Below are 23,501 nucleotides of genomic sequence, written 5' to 3'. Positions count from 1 at the left end.
GGCGGCTGGGGACACTGGAGCATCCGCGAGGCAGAGAGTATCGTGGATAGCACGTATATTGAGGTGATCACACAGCAGGCTAAGCGTCCACAGGCAGGAAGGGAACGGGTGACCACCAGGCAAAGCAAGAGGACTAGGCAGGCAGTGCAAAACAGATATAATGCTTTGGATATCATTGGGGGGAATGGCCTCTCAGGAGAAAGCAGCAACAGTCAAATTCGTTGCACCACGGTTGGCTCTGCTGCACAGGGGAGGTGTAAGTGTGGGAATGCAATAGTTATAGGGGATTCAATTATAAGGGGAATAGATAGGCGTTTCTGTGGCTGCAAACGAGACTCCAGGATGATATGTTGCCTCCCTGGTGCTAGGGTCAAGGATATCTCAGAGCAGCTAGAGGACATTCTGAAGGGGGAACAGCCAGTGGTTGTGGTACACATTGGTACAAACGACATAAGTGAAAAAAGGGGTGAAGTCCTAAAAGCAGAATATAGGGAGTTAGTAGTAAGTTGAAAAGTAGGACCTCAAAGGATCTCAGGATTACTACCAGTGCCACGTACCAGACGGAGTAGAAATAGCAGGATATATCGGATGAATATGTGGCTGAAGAGATGATGTGAGGGGGAGGGTTTCAGATTCCTGGGGCATTGGGACTGGTTCTGGGGGAGATGGGACCAGTACAAACTGGACGGGTTACACTTGGGCAGGACCAGGACCGATGTCCTTGGGGGAACATTTGCTGGAGTGGTTGGGGAGGGTTTAAATGAAAATGGCAGGGGATGGGAACCTATGCAAGGAGTCAGAGGAAGGGGAATCAAAGACAAGAACAAAAGACAAAGTGGAATGAGAAAAGTGATAGGCAGAGAAATCAAGGGCAAGAATCAAACAGGGCCTCAGTGAAAAATAGTGGGAATGGGATAAGTAATGTTAAAAAGACAAGCCTTAAGGCTTTGTACCTTAATGCAAGGAGCATTCGCAATAAAGCGAATGAATTAACCACGCAAATAGATGTAAACGGGTATGATATAGTCGGGATTATGGAGACATGGCTGCAGGGTGACCAGGGATGGGATCTGAACATCCAGGGGTATTTAGTATTTAGGAAGGACAGACAAAAAGGAAATGGCGGTGGAGTTGCATTGCTGGTTAAAGAGGAAATTAATGCAATAGTGAGGAAAGATATTAGCTCTGACAATGTGGAATCTGTAAGGGTAGAGCTGAGAAACACTAAGGGGCAAAAAACATTAGTGGGGGTTGTATATAGACCCCAAAACTGTAATGGTGATGTTGGGAATGGCATTAAACAGGAAATTAGAGGCACATGTAATAAAGGAACATCTGTTATTATGGGTGACTTTAATCTGCATGTAGATTGGGCAAATCAAATTAGTAACAATGCCGTAGAAGAGGAATTCCTGGAGTGTATACTGGATGTTTTTCTGGACTAATACATTGAGGAACCAACGAGAGGACAGGCCATCCTTGTCTGGGTATTGTGTAATGAGAAAGGAATAATTGGCAATCTAGTTGTGCGATGCCCCTTGGGGATGAGCAACCATAATATGATAGAATTCTTCATCAAGATGGAGAGTGATATAGTTGATTCTGAGACTCGGATCCTGAACCTTAATAAAGGAAACTACAATGGTATGAGGCGTGAGTTGGCTATGATGGATTGGGAAATGTTACTTAAAGGGATGACGGTGGATAAGCAATGGCAAACATTCAAAGAGTGCATGGGTGAACTGCAACAATTGTTTATTCCTGTCTGGCGCAAAAGTAAAACAGGAAAAGTGGCCAAACCATGACTTACAAGGGAAATTAGAGGTAGTATTAGATGTAAGGAAGAGGCATGCAAATTGGCCAGAAAAAACAACAGACCTGAGGATTGGGAGCAGTTTAGAATTCAGCAAAGGAGGACCAAGGGATTGATGAAGAAGGAGAAAATAGAGTACAAGAGTAAGCTTTCAGGGAACATAAAAACTGACTGTAAAAGTTTCTCTGTGAAGAGAAAAAGATTGGTGAAGACAAATGTAGGTCCCTTACAGTCAGAAACAGGGGAATTTATAATGGGGAACAAAGAATTGGCTGACCAACTAAATACATACTTTGGTTCTGTCTTCACAAAGGAGGACACTAATAACATACCAGAAATGTTGGGGAACACAGGGTTTAGTGAGAGGGAGGAACTGAAAGAAATCAGCATTAGTAGGGAAATGCTGTTGGGGAAATTGATGGGATTGAAAGCTGATAAATCCCCAGGGCCTGATAATCTACATCCCAGAGTACTTAAGGAAGTGGCCCTAGAAATAGTGGATGCATTGGTGGTCACCTTCTGAGATTCTGTAGACACTGGAACAGTTCCTGCAGATTGGAGGGTAGCTAATGTAACCCCACTATTTAAAAAGGGAGGCAAAGAGAAAACAGAATTATAGACCAGTCAGCCTGATGTCGGTAGTGGGGAAAATTCAAGAGTCCATTATAAACGATTTAATAGCTGAGTACTTGGAAAACAGTGGCAGAATTGGACAGAGTCAGCATGGATTTATGAAAGGGAAATCGTGCCTAACAAATGTACTGGAATTTTTCGAGTATGTAACTAGTAGAGTTGATGAGGGGGAGCCAGTGGATGTGGTTTATTTGGACTTTCAGAAAGTCCCACATAAGAGATTGGCATGTAAAATTAAAGCGCGTGGGATTGGGGGTAGTGTATTGATAGAAAACTGGTTGGCAGACAGGAAACAAAGTAGGAATAAACAGGTCTTTTTCTGAAAGGCAGGCAATGACTAGTGGGGTACCACAGGGATCCGTGCTGGGACCCCAGTTATTCACAATATATATTAATGATTCAGGTGAGGGAATTAAATGTAATATCTCCAAATTTGCAGATGACACAAATCTGGGTGGGAGGGTGAGCTGTGAGGAGGATGCAAAGATGCTTCAGTGTGATTTGGACAAGCTGAGTGAGTGGGCAAAGGCACGGCAGATGCAGTATAATGTGGATAAATGTGAGGTTATCCATTTTTGTAGCAAAAAGAGGAAGGCCGATTATTATCTGAATGGCTATAAATTGAGAGAGGGAAATGTACAACGAGACCTGGGTGTCCTTGTACACCAGTTGCTGAAGATAAGCATGCAGGTGCAGCAGGTGGTAAAGAAGGCAAATGATATGTTGGCCTTCATAGCCAGAGGATTTAGTACAGGAACAGGGGTGTCTTGCTGCAATTGTTCAGGGCCTTGGTGAGACCACACCTGAAATATTGTGTGCAGTTTTGGTCTCCTTATCTGAGGAAGGATGTACTTGATATAGAGGGAGTGCAGCGAATGTTTACCCGACTGATTCCTGGGATGGCGGGACTGACATATGAGGAGAGATTGAGTAGATTAGGATTATACTCGCTGGAGTTCAGAAGAATGAGGGGGGATCTCAAAAAAACCTATTCAATTGTAACAGGTCTAGACAGGGTAGATTCAGGAAGGATGTTCCCGCTCTGTGGAGGAGTCCAGAACCAGGGGTCACAGTCTGAGGATACAGGGTACATCATTTAGGACTGAGATGAGGAGAAATTTCTTCACCCAGAGAGTGGTGAGCCTGTGGAATTCGTTACCATAGAAAGTAGTTGAGACCAAAACATTGTATGTTTTTAAGAAGGAGTTAGATATAGCTCTTGAGGCAAAAGGGATCAAAGGGTATGGGGAGAAAGCGGGAGCAGGCTATTGAGTTGGATGATCAGCCATGATCATAATGAATGGTGGAGCAGGACCGAATGGCCTACTCTTGCTCCTTGTTTCTATGTTTCTATGAAATTATAAAGATATCACAACAGCACTACAGTCTCAAAGCTGGCCAACTTTAATGTCTGTGAAGCTGTTCCCGCCTGTGACAGTAGTGTCACATTTTTCCTCGATTTAAAGGTCCTGCCTGAAATAGTTGGCACAGTCTTACCTGCAACTGCTCGTGCAGAACTGTCTCTAATTGGCAGTACTTTTACTCAGAGGCCATAGGACAGCTGGTGTAGGGGGAATGGAAAATGATTGGGGTTATAGTCTAAGGTTGTTTTTTTACATTAGTGGGAGCCTCACTTTGCACCAAATCATTTATAGCTGACATTACAATGGTTGGTGTTGACACATGTGTGAAACGAACAGTATCCCATTCCCCTGGATCAACATTATTTGTCTCGAACAACACCAGAAAAGTTATTGAAACAAGGTAAGTGTGAGGTATTATCTTTTGGTGAGAAAAATAACGCAGTATTACTTAAAAATAAGGAATCTTGGAATACAAATACATAAATCACTAAAAGTTGCAACATAAGTCAATAAGGCCATAAGAAAGCAAACTGAGCACTCAGGAGGGATCAAATTGAAAAATGGAGAAGTTGCGCTAAACTAAATGTGAGCTATTACACTTAATACTGTGTGCAGCTCTGGTCATCATATTACAAAAAGTATATAGCGACATGGGCAGGGGTGCAAAAAATAGAGATTTGCTTGGATGTTACCAGGACAGATTGTTACTATTAGGAAAGCATGAACAGGCAGGGCGTTTTTTGTTCTCTTAAAAAGAGATGGCTTAGGGGTGACCCAATAGAGGTCTTGAACATAATGGAAGGATTTAACAGAGTAGACAAAAAGAGAGGGTGCTTTCACTTGTGGGGAAGAGCAAAATTAGATGCCATTAAATAAAATAGTCACCAAGAAATCAAGTAGGGAACTCTGAAGAAACATCTTTACCCAGAGAGTGGTGGGATTGTGGAACTCACTACTGCAATGGTAGGTGAAAAGTACAGATGCATTTAAGGGAAAGCTAGATAAGCATATGAGGAGAAGGGAATAGAAGGTTAAGCTGATAGATGAGGAAGCATGGGAGAAGGCTCGAGTGGAGAATAAACGCTGGCTTGGTCTGGTTGGGTCAAATGGCCTGTTTCTGTGCTGTTTAATTATGTAATTCGATGTATGATTGGCTTTTAAAAGTCCACTGAACTTTGCCATGGGTGACATCATTTTGTATTTTGCTAGTTTGTCAAACATGTCGACCGAGGAACTAATTGCAGAAGTCACCACAGAAATACTAACGCAAACTTCATCTGAGGAATTTCAGGCAGAGAGACAGAGGATTGAAGATGAAAAGCACAGAATTGAACAGGCCAGGTAAGTAGTGACACTCTCCCTTTCTCTGTAACTTCCTCCAACTCTAGATCACTCCTAGATCTCTGTATTATTCCAATTCTGGCCTCTTGCACCTTCCTGATTTTTTTTGCTCCACCATTGACATACCACTAGCTGCCTAGGCCCTAAGCTCTGGAATTCTCTCCCTAAATCTCGCTGCTTTTTTACCTCTTTCTGCCTTAAAGACACTCCTTAAAACCTAGCTTTTTGACCAATGATTTACTCACCTGTCCTCTCCTAATTCCCATTATGTGGCTTGGTGTCAAATTGTGTTTGATAAAATTTTGTGAAATGCTTTGGAACTTGCCACATTTTTAAAGGTGCAATACAAATGCAAGTTATTGTCTCTCATTTGTGCTCAGGTGCAAAAGGTGCAACAGGGCAAACCTGTTGACATCAGTTCCCGTAATCTGGATTTTCCAAGTGTTCAGTTTTGTTGTCTGGGACAGATAAATCCTGACACTTATAACTCATACAAGAGCGATCTCCGAATGTTTTTTGTATTGCAGATTGAAGCAGGAACGGGAGTTGTGGAAGAGCCGCTACAGTCAGGCCCTTTGTGATGAACTTACAGAGCAAGTTGTGGATTACTCTGTAAGAAAATGTGCCATTCAGGAGTTAAGGTAATGGATAACACAGCAGTTTTTTGAAGCCAAGGAAGGAAGGAATTGTGCTACTTGTGTATGGATCAGCTTTTGGACTGAGGCACAGGACTATAATTGAGGTTGGGGGCTCGTAGAGTTAGCTTGACTGGCAGAACCACATTGGTTTGTTGATGGACAGGAAATACCATGAAGTGGGGAAAAATTTTAACACTGTGTGTCAGCACTGCGCATTTCAACAATGTCTTATTTCCCAAGACCTTTCAAATTCATTTCAAACAACTGTTGACCTGTGGCTTTATGCCATTTGAACTGAGACTGAATGGGTGTAAGAATCCCTTTATTGACTCAGGTGCCACATGTGAAATGGATTTGGGTGGTTCTTTGGGGTTATTTTAGGCTATATTGATGGAGGAGCTTGAGTCCTTGTTTTTGACCAACAGTTACAAGGTATTTTCTACCTGTGTGGATGAGAATCATCATGAGGATCATTTGCCAATCATGAGCCCAACATCCCAACACATTAAGATTTGTCTGAAGCCATTTGGCATCATCTACGTTTCTTACACGAGCATGATCTTTGAAGATCATGCCCTCAATTGCATCTGGATCATTGATAAAAATAGAAAATAGCAATGGCCTCAACACTGATTCTTGTGACCAGTTTCCAAACGGATCCCAATCCGTCTATACTACTTTTTGTCATATCTTGCCTGCCAGTTCCAAATCTACTCTTTCCTCTCCAGCAAGGCTGTCCCAAGACATGGCCTGTAGTCTGAATCCAGCCTGTGAACATGTAATATGACTTTCTTCCTTCTCCATTATGTGCTCAGGTGATTCAGACTTGTCTATTTCAGGTTTTAAACTCCCAGGGCCTCAAAGACTGTAAATGGCTATTCAGTAATTGGTAGTTTTAGATCAGTTAAAGAGACAGTTTGAGTATGCTCCGATCAGCAACCTATCATTACAAGTTTCTAAGCCATCGATGTTTTCAAGAACACAGGGTGGCACTTTTCAAGTTTCAGAGGCTTTGTATCTGCAAAATTACGATCAATTTCTGGGAAAGGGCAGGATGTTGCTGATTATACAAGGATTGTCCTCCTAAATTCCATTAGTTAATGCGATTAAAGAGATAGTTGTACTCAGCCCTTCACTTTGTTCCTTGTAGGCTTGCAGTGGAGGAGGATAGGCGAGCACGGATTAACCGCTGCTCCACGGAGTTCTGCAACTACCTCATCAAAGAAACGTTGGAAAGTGAGATCTTTCAGGCAGTGAAGGAGACGCTGCAGGAAGTTCATTGTTTCTGCAAATACTTAAAGAAGTAAGTGAAAGGAAAATGTCATACTTTAGGATTGTTAACGGCAAGTGGGAAGAAAAAGGAAAAAAGAAAGACTTGCATTATTAAGAGCAAAAAAAATTCATGAATGTATTTTTCATTTATGTATCCTTAAATGACTTTTTAACTCTTAATTTCCAAACATTCTGCTAGATGGAGAGCTACTGCGGAGGCTCGGAAACGCCTGAGAAAACAAATGTGGACATTCCCAGCAGCTCCAGGCTGGGCAGGCCCTGACTGCAAACTGAGTCCCCAAGTGGTGAACCCAGATCTGCCCACAGATGACAACCTCAGCATCTCATGTATACGGTACTATACGGTTATATGGATATCATTTATATATATTTGCAACTGGTCCATGTCAGTGTTTACACTCAACACAAACCTCCTCCCAACCCTCTTCATCTAACTCTATCAATATATCCTTTGCATTCTGCTTATCTAGGTTTTTCTTTAAATGCATCTATGCTATTTGCCTCAATTACTCCCTGTTGGAGGAAGTTCCACAATGTAACCACTCTCTTTGGTTAAAGACGTTTTTCCTGAATGATATATTGGATTTATTACTGGCTCTTACATTTAGCACCTTTAACAATGCACAGAAGTGCAAAATATACTTCAGCAATTTGTTTCAGATTCTTGGAAGCAATAATTTCAGCTCAAATTTTTTTAACTAACTGGTCTTCTCAGGTGAAACCCCTTGCCTTCCCTGGCTCCTCCCTCCTTGTCCACCTCCATTCCTCTCTCGTCATCCCTGCTTGTGCTTCTCTGCACCACCTTGCCCCCACCCCCGCCCTCCACTCAGCCTTGCCAGTGAGGCTCATTATGGCAGCAGCTGAAACAATATCCCAGATGATTGTTTTGTTTTTAAAAAAAACAAATGGATGTAACTTACAACAAAGAAGACATTGAACAAAGACTTTGAGGAAATGACACAACAGTTGGAGCACTGTAACGAAAGTACGGTACTAACTTCCCAGCCTGAGAGTATTAAACTTCCACTGTACCAGCATAAAATGCATACTTCACCAATTGATATATTGTCCCACTCTTCTAAATTGCCCTGTCCTCCGACTGAGCAATAATGCCATAAAGTTGTATTTACTTTGTAAGAAAGGTTATACTGAGAATCACATTCTGACCTTTGATTACCTCATCTGTCATTTTTTTTCTGTTCTGGTTATTACTTACCCCTTCCTGTTTTATTCCCATGGTGCATCCTTTTATTTTGCTCCTGATGAAGTCCCATTCAAAACACTAACCAAACTTTTTTTTTCAGATGCTAATTGATCAATTTAATTTTGTTAATTTCTCTTGTCTGTTTGAGTTCTCTCATACCATCTATCCTTTACAACGTAGCCAATATTATTTCTTGCCATTTCCCACCCAGTCCCATGATCCATTAATGAATGTTTTTTTGGACTAAGGTAGTGTTAGTTACTTGATTACAGAAGTGGGTTTTACCCATACTTCCTTGTCAGAGTGACAAATTTAACATTAGCCTTGGTGCAGGAGCAGTCTGTGGCAAGATATCAAGGTCATATTTAGAGTTTTTGTTTGCAGCAAATAGTTGCAGGACATTTTTTGAAATTAAGATGTGGATTTTACTTTGACACACTAAGTAGCATCCTAGCCACTGGAGTACTGTTCTCAGTACTTCAACTGGAATTTTACACCTGACTTGCCTTCAGCTACTTTGATTGGTGTATTTAATTTTTGAGTCTAGAGGACAGCATTGAGGTGCAACAGTTGGAGATAGAAATAGTAACAATTGTTACTTTGACCTCCTGAAACCATCTTCTAGATATGCTGAAGACTTCCTTTGTGTGGTGGTTTCTGTAATCTCTCCATGCCTGCTAATGGGCAGACTCTAATGTTGGACCTGAAACAGTACAACTTGGTATGCTGAGATGAGAAAATACATAAGGACGTGTTACAGATGTTTGTTTCTTTCCATTGTGTTGCAGGTTGCTCCAGAAGAGGAAGGCGACAGCTCATCAAATGAGAGTTCAAAATTTCTACCAGCAGCTCCTTTGGTACAGGAATTTGTTTGTCAAATTTTGTGATAAATCTATTGTGAAGGGACATTTCTGACCGGCTTGAAAAGATATTGGAGAGGGAGGGGGAGGATCAAGTTGTTGTGGTCCACGTCAGAACAAATAACATAGGTAAGACTAGGAAAGAGGACCTGTTTGGGGATTATCAGGAACTAGGAACTAAATTAAAGAACAGGTCCTCAAGGGTTATAATCTCCGGATTACTACCCGAGCCACGTGCAAATTGGCATAGGGACGCGAGAATAAGGGAAGTAAACACGTGGCTAAAGGAGTGGTGCGGGAAAGAGGGGTTCCATTTCGTGGGGCACTGGCATCAGTATTGGAACAGGAGGGATTTGTACCGTTGGGCTGGTCTCCACCTGAACCGATCTGGGACCAATGTTCTAGCGAAAAAGGTAAATAGGGTGGTCAACAGGACTTTAAACTAGAAAGTGGTGGGGGAGAGAAGGGTAAAACTCCAAGAAGTATGACTAATGGGAAACAAAGCAGCAGGTTAGCGTGTGGGGGGATGGATTCAACTTCATGGAAAATTATGAAAAAACTGAAAAGAAAGGAGAGCCCAGGAGAGGCTATTAGAGTCCCCAGAACACAAATAGGACAAAGTGTTTGGAAAGGGCTAGGAATCTAACTTCAAGCACATCAGATAAAGGGACGACAATGAGAAAGGGGACGGGAAATACAGGACTGAAGGTGTTGTATCTGAATGGACGCAGTATACGAAATAAGGTAAACGAACTTGTGGCACAGATTGAAATTGGCAGGTATGATGTGGTGGGCATCACGGAGACGTGGCTGCAAGGGGATCAGGACTGCGAGTTAAATATCCAAGGATATACATCCTATTGAAAAGATAGGCAGGTTGGCAGAGGGGGTGGGGTTGTTGTGATAGTAAGAAATGAAATTAAATCGATAACAAGAAATGACGTAGGGTCAGATGATGTAGAATCTGTGTGGGTAGAGTTGAGGAACCGCAAAGGTAAAAAAACATAATGGGAGTTATGTACAGGCCTCTGAACAGTAGTCAGGATGTGGGGCAGAAGATACACCAGGAGATAGAAAAGGCGTGTAAGAAGGGCAAGGTTACAGTGATCATGGGGGATTTCAATATGCAGGTAGACTGGGAAAATCAGGTTGGTAGTGGATCCCAAGAAAAGGAATTTGTAGAATGTCTACGAGATGGCTTTTTGGAGCAGCTTGTGGTGGAGCCCACAAGGGAACAGGCAATTCTAGATTTAGTGATGTGTAATGAGGCAGATTTGATAAGGGAGCTTAAGGTGAATGATTCCTTAGGAGGAAGTGACCATAATATAATAGAATTTACCCTGCAATTTGAGAGGAAAAAGCTGGAATCAGATGTATCGGTATTACAGTTGAATAAAGGCAACTACAGAGGCATGAGGGAGGAGCTGGCCAGAATTGACTGGGAGATGAGCCTAGCAGGAAAGACAGTGGAACAGCAATGGCATGAGTTTCTGGGAGTAATTTGGGAGACACAGCAAAAATTCATCCCTAGGAAGAAGAAGCATGCTAAAGGAAGGATGAGGCAACCTGGCTGACAAGGGAAGTCAGGGACAGCATAAAAGCTAATGAGAAAGCATACAATGCGGCAAAGAGCAGTGGGAAACCAGGGGATTGGGAAGCCTACAAAGACCAACAGAGGACAACTAAAAAAGAAATAAGAAGGGAGAAGATTAAATATGAGGGTAAACTAGCCAGTAATATAAAAGAAGATTGCAAATTTTTTTAGATATATAAAGGGTAAGAGAGAGGCAAAAGTGGACATTGGGCAGCTGGAAAATGATGCTGGAGAAGTAATAGTGGGGAACAAAGAAATGGCGGAGGAACTGAATAGATACTTTGCATCATTCTTCACGGTGGAAGACACGAGTAACATCCCCTAAGTTCAAGAGAGTCAGGGGGCAGAGGTGAGAATGGTGGCCATTACCAAGGAGAAGGTGCTAGGAAAACTGAAAGGTCTGAAGGTGGATAAATCACCTGGGCCAGATGGATTACACCCCAGAGTTCTGAAGGAGATAGCTGAAGAGATAGTGGAGGCGTTATTGGTGATCTTTCAGGAATCACTGGAGTCAGGGAGGGTCCCAAAGGACTGGAAAATCGCTAATGTAACACCCCTGTTTAAGAAGGCAGTGAGGCAAAAGACGGGAAATTACAGGTCGATTAGCCTGACCTCAGTCGTTGGTAAGATTTTAGAGTCCATTATTAAGGATGAGATTTCAAAATACTTGGAAGTACATGATAAAATAGGGCAAAGTCAGCATGGTTTCATCAAGCGGAGGTCATGCCTGACAAATCTGTTAGAATTCTTTGCGGAGGTAACGAGTAGGTTAGACAAAGGAGAGCCAATGGATGTTATCTACTTGGACTTCCAGAAGGCCTTTGACAAGGTGCCGCACAGGAGGCTGCTCAGTAAGATAAGAGCCCATGGTGTTAGAGGCAAGGTACTGAATAGAAGATTGGCTGTCTGGTAGGAGGCAGAGAGTGGGGATAAGGGGGTCCTTCTCACGATGGTAGCCGGTGACTAGTGGAGTTCCACAGGGGTCAGTTTTGGACCACAACTTTTCACTTTATTCATTAATAATCTAGATGAAGGAACTGAGGGCATCCGGCTAAGTTTGCAGATGATACAAAGATAGGTGGAGGGACAGGTAGTATTGAGGAGGTGGGGAGGCTGCAGAAGGATTTAGACAGGTTAGGAGAATGGGCAAAGAAGTGGTAGATGGAATATAACGTGGGGAAGTGTGAGGTCATGCACTTTGGTAGGAAGAATAGAGGCATAGACTATTTTCTCAATGGGGAGAGAATTCAAAAATCTGGAGTGTAAAGGGACTTGGGAGTCCTAGTCCAGGATTCTCTTAAGGTTAACTTGCAGGTTGAGTCAGTAGTTAGGAAGGCAAATGCAATGTCGGCATTTATTTCGAGAGGACTAGAATATACAAGCAGGGATGTGCTGCTGAGGCTTTATAAGGCTCTGGCCAGACCACATTTACAATATTGTGTGCAATTTTGGGCCCCGTATCTCAGGAAGGATCTGCTGGCCCTGGAGAGGGTCCAGAGGAGGTTCATGAGAATGATCCCAGGAATGAAAGGCTTAACATATGAGGAACGTTTGAGGATTCTGGGTCTATACTTGATGGAGTTTAGAAGGATGAGGGGGGGATCTGATTGAAACTTACAGAATACTGAAAAGCCTGGATAGAGTGGACATGGGGAAGATGTTTCTATTAGTAGGAGAGACTAGGACCCAAGGACACAGCCTCAGAGTAAAGGGAAGACCTTTTAGAACCGAGATGAGGAGAAACTTCTTTAGCCAGAGAGTGGTGAATCTATGGAATTCATTGCCACAGAAGGCTGTGGAGGCCAGGTCAGTGAGTGTATTTAAGACCGAGATAGATAGGTTCTTGATTGGTAAGGGGATCAAAGGTTAAGGGGAGAAGGCGGGAGATTGGGGTTGAAAAACTTATCAGCCATGATTGAATGGCGGAGAAGACTCGATGGGCCGAATGGCCTAATCTCTGCTCCTATGTCTAATGGTCTTATGGTCTTATTCAGTACAGACACCATTGATATTCTCACCTTTCAGAAAGGATAGTTATCTCTCTGCTTTCTTAACCATTGACTTATAGACCCTACCACTTATCCTATCCCTGTATATGCAGCATGCCTGCCAATATGTTTGACAAACCAAAATTGACTGACCATTTGCCATCAGCATAGACATCAGTTATAAGGGTTCCACTTAAACGGTATTAAGTAGACCAGATATTTCAAGCAGGTCAAACAGTTGTTCAGAGTCATCTTCCACACTCCCCTGTCCATTTCCCGGCAGCACTTGTTGTTATGCATCTGAATCACTCTCTTATGAAGTGTTAGTTTGTAAAACAAATTCCCAAAGGTGGCAGCAGTGATTCAGGAACATTAAAATTAACTGGGACTCTTTGTAGGTAACAACCGCTACAGTCTAACTGTTACTACTAATTAAGCTGATGATTATACAAAGAAATAGATATAAAATTTAGCCATTCACCCTGCTATAGCTGTAATGTATTTGAATCACACCATCATTAAATATTAATTTCTGGACGATATTCACAAACACAGTGACAGCAATTCAGGATCTTTGAAATTGATCAGGATAGTTTTATGTTTAGTGTTGGGGAAAATTGTTGTTAATGCTACCACGTTACACCAGTCATGACGTAAAATAGGCAAATTGCATAAAGGAGTCCATTGAGAGCAAAGGTGACTATAAACAGCTGAAGGAGTTTTTTAATCCAGAGGTAGTCAATGGGTGGTGCTGTTTGTTGTAGGTGATTTAATGGGTGCTAATATTTATGTGTATGATGCCTATGAAGCAAAATACAGCAGTTATTCTTACATTTGGATTGTAATTTCACTTTTAGTGAAGCTGCCTGGACTCCTTTGGATTTGTTCGCATTGGTGGTGGATAGCTTTCCAACTCGTCAGAAGAGAATCTTCTGGAAGGTTGTTCTGCTGTTGCCAAGTGATGAAGGATATGGACTTAGCGATACCAACAGGTTAAAAAAAGCTGTGAATCTTTGTATTAAGTATTTTGTTAAATGTCTGCAATGTTGCTGACCCAAGATTGTTAAGATAATGCAAGAGACCTTAGAGTAGATCACACATTCAACTTGACAGCCAGGGACTCGTGCAGGCCACAGAAGTGCCAAAAATGAATATTTGTTTGTTGAGGATGTGACTCCTTCCTGAGTTCCTCTGTTTCTGAGAGCTAGGCACACCTGCAATAGAGTGGCGGTGGGGTGATAGTTTGTCACCTTCATTTGGCTTCTTATTCTTGCTATCAGCCGGCACATGGGAAGTCCATGCATTAGCTGGGGCTGGAAACTTAGCGTAGTGAGAGGAATCAAATGTTCTTAGATCAGTGCCACCACATCGATACTGATAGGCAACATTGTCTTGAAAGTAACTTTAAATAGGTGGAGGAGAATGTCAGTAAAATGCACCATCCAGTGGAAATCTCCATGTGGTAATCTGGTTTAAAAAGCTACTTTAAGGGTAGGTGTTCCTGGGCCTCTGTCCAGTTACACTGGATCATGATGCAGAGAATATTGGAAAACTGGACATGCTCCAACCTGCCCAAGTGACCCACTGCATCCAGGTGCAGACTGAGGGAGCCATTATGACGATGCTACTTAACTCAAATCTGAGCTGAAACAGCAGCACCTGAAACATTTTAACCTCTATTTGAAATGGGTAGGACTTTCATTCGCAATGCCTGAAGCGGTGGCAAAGGGCATGGCCCCCAAGAAGGGGCCAAAGAAAACTGCCACCAAGAAACGCGGCAAAGGTGAGAAGAAGCGCAAGAAAAGCAGGAAGGAGAGCTACAGCACCTACATCTACAAGGTGCTGAAGCAGGTCCACCCTGACAACGGCATTTCCTCTTCAGCCATGAGTGTCATCAACTCGTTCGTCAACGACATCTTCGAGCGCATCGCCTGCGAGGCTTCCCGCCTGATCCGCTACAGCAAACGGCACACCATCTCCTCCCGGGAGATCCAGACCACCATCCGCCTCCTGTTGCCGGGGGAACTGGCCAAACACGCCGTCTCCGAGGGCACCAAGGCAGTCACTAAATATATCAGCTGCAAATAGAGCTTCTTGACAGATCTATTTAAAATTCAAGGATAGAAACCTTGTCTCTTTTTTTTAAACTCTAGCCTGGAGAGCAGAGTCCAGTTGAAGTGTTCTCACAGTAGCCTGCCTGAGATTAGCAAACTCAGCACAGACCTTGAATCATCTTGTCTGTACGATAGCTGTGTGTTGCTTTTACCAACTTTGACAGGAGGTGTATTGCTGCTGCAAAATTGTGAAATTAATGTAATGAAAATAGTCTTGCGAATGAGCAACTTAGGGTGCTGTGGAGAACAACATTATTGACTGTAGGACCAGTTCCACTCACTGACACTTAAACTCACAATCTAATTTTAAATATTGCTGGTGACTGGGCCATATGGTGAGTAAGTTACCTGGAACATCCTTCACATTAACACAGCCAGGTGCACCAGCACTTTGCACACCAATGATTGAGATTAAAGTGCCGCTGAGATTGGAACTCAGCTGCAAAATTGTAGCAATCCTCAGAACATATTATGTCTATCATTGTGATTTTTAAAAAAATATTTGGACTAATGAGTTGCAAGAAAATCACAAACCTTTTAGCTTTTATCACTAAATTACTATGTCATTTTTTAATTTTAAATTAACTAGAAAATAGGAATATCTTTTCTCAAATTATTTTCTCATCAAATACTTTTTTTTAGAACTTTGATTGATTGGCTGAAAGCAAAATTTCAAGGAAGTGAAAGGGTGGATGATCCAGTGGGTGATGCTGACAACATCATTCAGACACACCTGTGCAAAGCAGTGAGCAGCAGTGAAGCAATTGATGCCCTTGTGCACATCTGTGTGAAGGTAAGGGCCTTGTGCAAATATCTTTGTAAAGGTAAGTGGTGTATAAAGGTTACAGCTTTTTAAAAGTTGACTTGAAAAGGTTCAATAACATATAAATGTTCTTTCAGAAATTACATTTGTGCCTGGTTCACACCCATTAGTGATCTGTGGTTTTGTTAACCAGGTGACCAAAGGCCCTCTGAGTGACACAGATGTGGATGCAATGGAACAGCGGAAAGAACTACTGGGAACAACTGCTCTAATCCTCTTGCTACCCGCTCGAGAAGAAGGCACAGACCAGGACGAGGAGGAAGTCTATTGGCTGTCTGCTATGCTTCAAGTCAGACAACTTTTACAAGCTAAACCTTTAAATCCTGCAGTGCCACTGGTCATCCTTGTTCCCAGAGAGGAAAAGTTATTCAATGAGGAAGAGGTAATAGAAGGTGAGATCTGAAGCCAACACTGTACAACTACTGTAGTAGAATAATAAAGGCTGGAAACTTAAAATGTTGATTTTAAATTGGAATTTTTGCCTCTGGATCATGTTTCCAAAAACTGTAAGCATGAGAAATTCTCTGGCCAGTAGATTTAAAACTCTATTTCAGCCAGCATATCTAGTTTACAGTCATTACAGCCATTACTGTCCCTTTTGTCAAATTCAAGCTAGAAATTTGTTTGTAAGATCCAGTTGATTTCTGTAAATGGCTGTGCTTTTCAGTAAAACCATGTCCTTTCCTGCCTCCTGTGCTTCGCCATTTTTGAGTTAGACATGCCGCATGCCTTCTAGTGCTAACCTACTTATTAGTTTTTCTGCTTCACAATGTATAGTTACTTCTGGCTTCAATGTGCAGCATCCTCTGGTATCTGCTAGTAGCATTCAGGCTGTCTATCTTGTAGTATTGATCCATTTTTAAGGAGGCTAGAGGAAGTCATAATACTCCTTTTTAAGAAAGATGGCCTCCAAGCACGTCGGAGAACAGGTGGATCTGAGGCAGCAAGTAAGAAAGATGGAGGAGAGCGGAGTGGTGAGCAGTGATGAAGGTAAAAGAAAGGGTGAAGAAGGTGAAGAGGGACAGTGAGCTGTGACTGCAGTCACAATGTGGCTCAGTGCCAGCTGGTCAGGAGCTTGGACATGCAACAGTGGGAAAAATGAGCACAAAGCTATTTAAGAATCTTTGGTGGGGTGATGGGGAAGCACGTTAAGATGAAGGGGATATTTGATACGTTAGAAGAGTTTGAGGGTGGGTTGTTAGTGGTGAAAGGCGATGATAATGTTTTAAAGGGTTTGCCTGATTGTCAGAAAGTTTGGGGTGAAAAGTTGGCCAGGAGCTCGATTGAAATAATGTTGAGGGAGGTTTTGATGTTGAAAAAGTCTTATTGATAGAAACATTTATTTTACATAAAGGTCTAAAGCTTGAAGCGTTAGTGGCTACTCACCTCGTGTCTGAATTTTTGATCGTCCTGATCCCAGGAAAAAGCAATCTTCAAGGATCAAACAAGGTAATGTTTCATTATTAAATTGATTAACAAATCAAAATTAGAGCAGATAAACTCCTGGTCCATAAGACCATAAGACATAGGAGCAGAAATTAGGCCATTCGGCCCATTGAGTGCTCCGCCATTCAATCATGGCTGATAAGTTTCTCAACCCCATTCTCCCGCCTTCTCCCCGTAACCTTTGATTCCCTTACCAAACAAGAACCTATCTATCTCGGTCTTAAATACACTTAGTGACCTGGCCTCCACAGTCTTCTGTGGCAATGAATTCCACAGATTCACCACTCTCTGGCTAAAGAAGTTTCTCCTCACCTCGGTTCTAAAAGGTCTTCCCTTTACTCTGAGGCTGTGCCCTCAGGTCCTACTCTCTCTTACTAATGGAAACATCTTCCCTATGTCCACTCTATCCAGGTAGATTGTCCAGATAGATTGCGTCTGTGCATGTAAAAAGGCAAGTACGCAAATAAAAAATTCATTAGAAAAGGCAATAACAATATCACATTATCTTTACAGTGCAGAAGGAGGCCATTCAGCCCATCGAGTCTGCCCTGGTTCTCTGAAAGAGCATTCCACCTATTCCCACTCCCCTGCCTTATCCCTGCAACCTTATACATTCGCTCCTTTCAGGTAGCAATCCAATTCCCTTATGAGTATCAAACTTGCCTCCACCAAGTGGAGAAAATAAGTGTCTAAATGGACTAGAGGATCAGAAAGATCTGGGGATACAGATACACAAATCACAAAGTAGGCACACATGTGAATAAGGCCTTTTTAAAATAAAAAGTACAAGCATGAAGTTTCATTCCCGAAGGAAAAGCAGAGAAGCTATGTTAAACTTGTAGAGAACCTTGATTTACACCACAATTTTAGAATACTATTAATATTATAAAAAGATGCCCCGAAGAAGGTACAAAAAGGATTTGCTGGAATGATACCAGAACAGAGAGCTTATACCAATCAGGAAAGATTGAACAGCCTTGAACTCTTTCTCTCCAGAATAGTAAATTGGGGGATGACCTTGAAAATTATCAAAGCGTTTGATAAGGTCGACATGAGAGAACATATTTCCACTTGTAGGCAAGACCAGAACTAGGACCATAAAAATAACTGGTCACTAATAAGTCCAAAAAGGAATTCAGTAGAAACTTATTTACTACAGAGTGGGGAGAATATGGAACTGGCTGCCACAAAGAGTGGTTGAAGTAAAGGGCATAGATGCAAGAGAAAGCTAGAGAAGTGCATGAGAGAGAAAAGAACACAAGGATATATTGATGGGGTTATATGAATAGGGATGGGAGGAGGTTAGTGTGGAACGCAAACACTGGCATAGTCCTGTTGGCTTGCACGGCCTCTTTCTGGGCTGTAAATAGTTTGCAATACTTGCAATAGTTATCACTAACTTTTAGTTCAAAGAGCCTGACTCAGAAAGTAGTGCTGCAGTATTGTCAAAAGTTTTCAAAATGTACACTCCCAAGTCCAATTTATACAATGACATCCAAATTGCTCTTCTTTGAAATGAGTCAAATTTTTCCTGATATGGATGTTGGAATTTGATTACACACATCCTAGAAAACAAAATTCAGTATTTAATCTGTCCTTCCATTTCTATAGTAGAGCAGTGTTTAGGTACTGGATTAACAACTGAGAGATTAAGTTCAGTAGACATGGTCACAGGATTTAGTCTGCATATGGGTCTGTAGAAAGGAAAAGAGGTAGGAGGAAGAAGAAGAATAAGGAAAGGGGGAAAAATCCCTCCCCAATCCCCCAAAAATTAAATAAAAATAAACAACAATCATAGGTCAGATATAGTTTCACCTGATATAATGCATACAACCTAATTAGGGTCAGTTATATGAAAGTAGAGTGCCTCAAAGTAATCTAAGAAAGGTTGCCAAGCTGCATAAAATACATCTTATAGTGTACTTCATTTTCTCAAGTTTAAGATTCTGCATAGGATCTCGTATCCAATTAGTAAAAGAAGGCGGGCCAGACTGTTTCCAATTTAATAGAATAATGCATCTGGCACATAATGTTGAAAAGGCAAGTGCGTCAGTCTGAATATTTCTAAGGGGGTGCCATTTGGTTCCACTCCAAAGGGTGCTATAATAGAAGAAGGTTCAATGTTGCTACTGAAAATATGTGATAGTGATCTAAAGTTTTTTGTCCAAAATAAAGCCAATTTAGGATATGACCAGTACATATGAATTAGAGGCTGGGGCAGTATGACATTTATTACAGTTTGGATCAAAATTTGGCTAAACCTTAGACAGTTTCACCTTGGATAGATAGATACGATATAAGATTTTAAATTATAGCAACCCATGTTAGAATATAAAAGTAAGGATATAATGTTGGAATTGTATAAAACACTGATGAGGCCACAACTGGAGTATTGTGTGCAGTTCTGGTCACCACATTACAGGAAAGACATAATAGCTCTGGAGAGAGTGCAGAGGAGGTTTACAAGAATGTTGCCAGGGTTAGAAAAGTGTAGCTATGAGGAGAGATTGGATAGGTTGGGGTTATTTTCCTTAGAACAGAGAAGGCTGGGAGGTGACTTGATTGAGGTGTACAAAATTATGAGGGGAATAGATAGAGTGGACAGGATAAAATTGTTTCCCTTGATGGAGGATTCTAGAACCAGGGGACATAGATTCAAGATAAGTGGCAGAAGGTGTAAGGGGGACATGAAGAAGAACTTTCCTACGCATAGGGTAGTGGGTGTCTGGAATTTGCTGCCCAAGTTGGTGGTAGAGGCAGAAACTTTTAACTCTTTTAAAAAGTACCTGGATCTGCACCTGAAGTGTTGTAAGCTGCAGGGCTATGGGCTGGGTGCAGGAAGTTGGGATTAGAATGGGTGTCCTCGAGCTGGCGTGGACAAGATGGGCTGAATGGCCTCTTTCTGTGCTGTAACCTTTCTACGGTTCTATGTCTTGCACGTACAGATGAGGAATATACATGAGAGAGAATAGACTTCCAGTTATCTTCTGATAAGTCTAAGTCAAAATATTGCTGCCAAAGAGTTTTTAAGGTAGAAAGCGAAGGGCAGTATAGTGAAAAAAATTAGAAAATACAATTTGGAAATGAACCCCCTAATGAAAGGATTTAATTCTAACATACTATCTATCAGTGATTTAGGGGCAATTAAGGAAACTGGGTGATTTTTTTTGCACGCACAATCTCTGATTTGTAAATAGCGAAAGTAGTGTGTGTGAGGCAGATCATATTTCAGAGAGAAAGAGAGAGTCAAAAGAAGATAAAATATTATTCATGTATAATAGGGTTTTGACACCTCTCGCATGCCAGACTTGAAAGACAGAACCTCCTAATGAAGGTGGAAATAAATGGCTTGCATTAATAGGGCTGCATAAAGAGATAAATTGCAGCCCAAAGTGTGTTCTGAACTGGGTCCAAACTGTCACAATAGGGTTTGAAGAAAAGTGACTGGCTGAGAAAGCAATGGAGAAGCACAACAGAGCAGAGATGTGGATTGATAGGATGCTGCCTCCAATTGCACCCAGGCTAAACCAACCAAGTCCAAATGAAGTCAAAAAGAAATATTAAGTATATTAGCAGACCAATAATAAAACTGAAAATTTGGCAGTGCCAAAATGCTTGGAACTTTGTAGAAAAACTTGACGAATTCTGGGTGTTACCTTATTCCAAATAAAGGAAGAAATTGGTCTATTGCAACAAAAAACACTTGGGAATAAACAGTGGAATGCACTGAAATACGTATAGAAATTTTGGCAAAATATTCATCTTTACAGAATTTACATGACCAACTAAAGAAAGCTAGACCAACGTGCTAAATCCTGCTTCGTATGTTTCAACAAAGGGTCAGAGTTGAGCTTAAAAAGGTCTCCAAGTAACTAAAATTCCTAAATATTTAAAACTGTTTACTGAGACCTTGAAGGGGAGGGAAGAAAGAAGGTAACTCTTTGCAGTAGAGATAATAGGAAAAATTTCACTCTTTTGCAAATTAATTTTGAAACCTGAAATGTGACCAAATTGCTCAAGAATAGAGAAAATATGTGGGAGAGATGAGGCCGGATCAGAGATATAAAGAAGCAGGTCATCAGCGTATAGGGAGAGTTTCTGCTCGATTCCATTCCACATAACACCTTGTATATCTCCACAGGTCCGCAGTGAAATTGCAAGGGACCCAATAGCAATAGCGAAAAGTAGAGGGGAAGGGGACAGCCTTGCCTGGTACCTCGATGAAAGTCAAAGAATTTAGAGTGGATATTATTTGTACATACTGAAGTAACTGGTGAGGAATACAATAGTTTTATCCATTTTATAAAAATGGGTCCAAATCTAAATTTTTGGAGAGTAACGAAAAGGTAGCCCCGTTCCACTCTATCAAAAGCCTTTTCTGCATCTGTACTTATAATAACCTCAGGGAGTTGTTGAATGTGTATAAATAATATTGAAAAGACACCTTAAATTAGAGAAGGATTGCTTGTCCTGTATAAAACCTGTCTGGTCAGAAGAGATAATAGATGGAAGGACAGGTTCAAGGCAGTGGGCTAAGGCTTTAGTTAGTATCTTGACATCCACATTTAAAAGGGAAATAGGCCAGTATGAACTGCAATACAGAGGATTCTTATCCCTCTTTAAGAGAATAAACAAAGGGTGCATTTTAGAGAGAAAGCATTCCGAAAACAGACAATAATAATATGATAATACATGTGGTAAAAGGTAAAAAATAAACACCCATAGGGTTTATATAAAATATCAAGCGATTAGTGCAATTTGGACATAAGGTACAAAGAGATTGGTGTAACCAACAAAAATTCTGTGTAACAGAACCATCATGCATAGTTACCTAATTAAGCATCGAGTACCATTTTGTCCTGGGTGAAGTCATGATCTGACTTATTAAGAGAAGGTTCAATTGTGTTCTTGAAAAAGGCTAAAGCTTCTTGCAGCTTCACAAATCTATATTCTCCATGATGCAAGGCTAGATGCACGCTGAGGTCAGCGTAGATGAATATCTTGCTTCCACAAAAGGATAGTTGACCATTTTCTCGAGAGAGATGCATAATTTGCTCCTTCACTCTATAGTGATGCAGTCTTAGTATTTAAGGCCTCGGGGGCTCGCCATGCTGTGGCTGCGATGCTAAAGAGCGATGGGCTCGATCCACTACCGGCAGTGAATTGAAATTCTCCTTGCCAAAAATCTTGAAAAGAAATGCCTTAGTAAAAGTTGTAGGGTTTCCCTGTTCCGCACCCTCGGGAACCGAGAGAATCCTTAAGTTTTGTCTTTGGCTGTGATTCCTCAGGTCATCCACCTTCGTCAACAATTTAGTATTCTGGGCTTCCAGCTGGGTGCAGCACGTTTCCAGAACCACAATTCTATCACTTGAGTCAGTTCAACGTCCCATATCCTTTGGTTGAAGGAGGAGACAGAGGCTTGTAGAGGAGCAACAGAAGCTTGTTGAGTAGAAACAGAGGAACACAGCTCCGAATGGAGTCCAGGAAATTCAGCGAGAACAGTGCTCTAAGTCAACAAGTGTGCTGACAGAATTAGATTTAGAACCATGTTGTTGTATTGGACACTGCAGTCGATAAAGCACCAGGCCTGGTTTCATTCTGATTATGTTTGCCTCTGGTTTAGACAGTTCAAATGTACATTGACCATCAGAGCAAACCCCAAAACACTTGACAGTCAAAAAGCTGAACCTTTCAACCCAACATCAGCAATTTCCACAGGGATAAACCACAGAAATCAAGGGAGCTGTCTTCAGCCACCTCTTATTCTATCCCCACCACATGACTGCTTCCATCACATGACCCGACACTCTCTTGACCGCTCCTTACTCCTCCCCACCTTTTTCGCAACAAACAGACCACATGGAAAATAATGCTGTGGACCATGTTTCCAGTGCTTTGCAGTGTGTTATTTTTGTCAGACATCTTAGTGAGATTCCATTTCTTTTAGGTCTCTGAAGCTGTAAGGTGGCTGGCCTCACGTTGCCCATCACAGCCGGAGGTCTGCTGTCAGACTCTGATGCAGTTCATTGAGGACGGACTATGCCGAGAGTTCAGTGACCAGTTTTACAGTGATAAATCCGAAAGGCTATTGGCTGCATTACCTTCCCAGGACCCAAGCTCCATCATTGAGTATTACAATGATGTGCTGCGTTTCCTTGCAGAAGTGGTGTCCTCTGAGCAACTCTACAATCTTTCCTGGCCAGTGGCTGAGTTTTCTGGAACTGCTGCTCACGAAATACTGGCACACAAAGAGTGGAATTCTAATAACCATCTGGCCTGGCTAAAGAAAGCTGTGATGTCTTTTCAGTTACCGGTGATGGATCTACCTCCCTTGCATGGTATGAGCATAATTCTGAAAGACAATTTTACTCAGTGTTGGTGATCTCATCA

At 41.8% G+C, this 23,501-nt stretch overlaps 1 protein-coding gene across 1 annotated transcript in view; it reads left to right on the top strand.

Moving 5' to 3' along the window:
- LOC121284766 (minichromosome maintenance complex component 3 associated protein) overlaps window positions 1–23,501 on the top strand; it is an 87,123-nt gene that overhangs the window by 51,733 nt on the left and 11,889 nt on the right. The window contains exons 15-24 of the mRNA XM_041200349.1: window positions 5,020–5,151; window positions 5,679–5,792; window positions 6,940–7,092; window positions 7,261–7,416; window positions 9,075–9,143; window positions 13,586–13,720; window positions 15,485–15,635; window positions 15,799–16,057; window positions 17,020–17,114; window positions 23,059–23,449. Of these exons, the coding sequence (XP_041056283.1) occupies window positions 5,020–5,151; window positions 5,679–5,792; window positions 6,940–7,092; window positions 7,261–7,416; window positions 9,075–9,143; window positions 13,586–13,720; window positions 15,485–15,635; window positions 15,799–16,057; window positions 17,020–17,114; window positions 23,059–23,449 (1,655 nt within the window). The remainder of the gene's footprint in view (window positions 1–5,019; window positions 5,152–5,678; window positions 5,793–6,939; window positions 7,093–7,260; window positions 7,417–9,074; window positions 9,144–13,585; window positions 13,721–15,484; window positions 15,636–15,798; window positions 16,058–17,019; window positions 17,115–23,058; window positions 23,450–23,501) is intronic.

Source organism: Carcharodon carcharias, chromosome 12 (genome assembly GCF_017639515.1).
Source record: "Carcharodon carcharias isolate sCarCar2 chromosome 12, sCarCar2.pri, whole genome shotgun sequence".
Lineage (NCBI taxonomy): Eukaryota > Metazoa > Chordata > Chondrichthyes > Lamniformes > Lamnidae > Carcharodon > Carcharodon carcharias.
The sequence above is the reverse complement of the archived record's forward strand: the minus strand, read 5'-3'. Positions and strand labels throughout refer to the sequence as shown.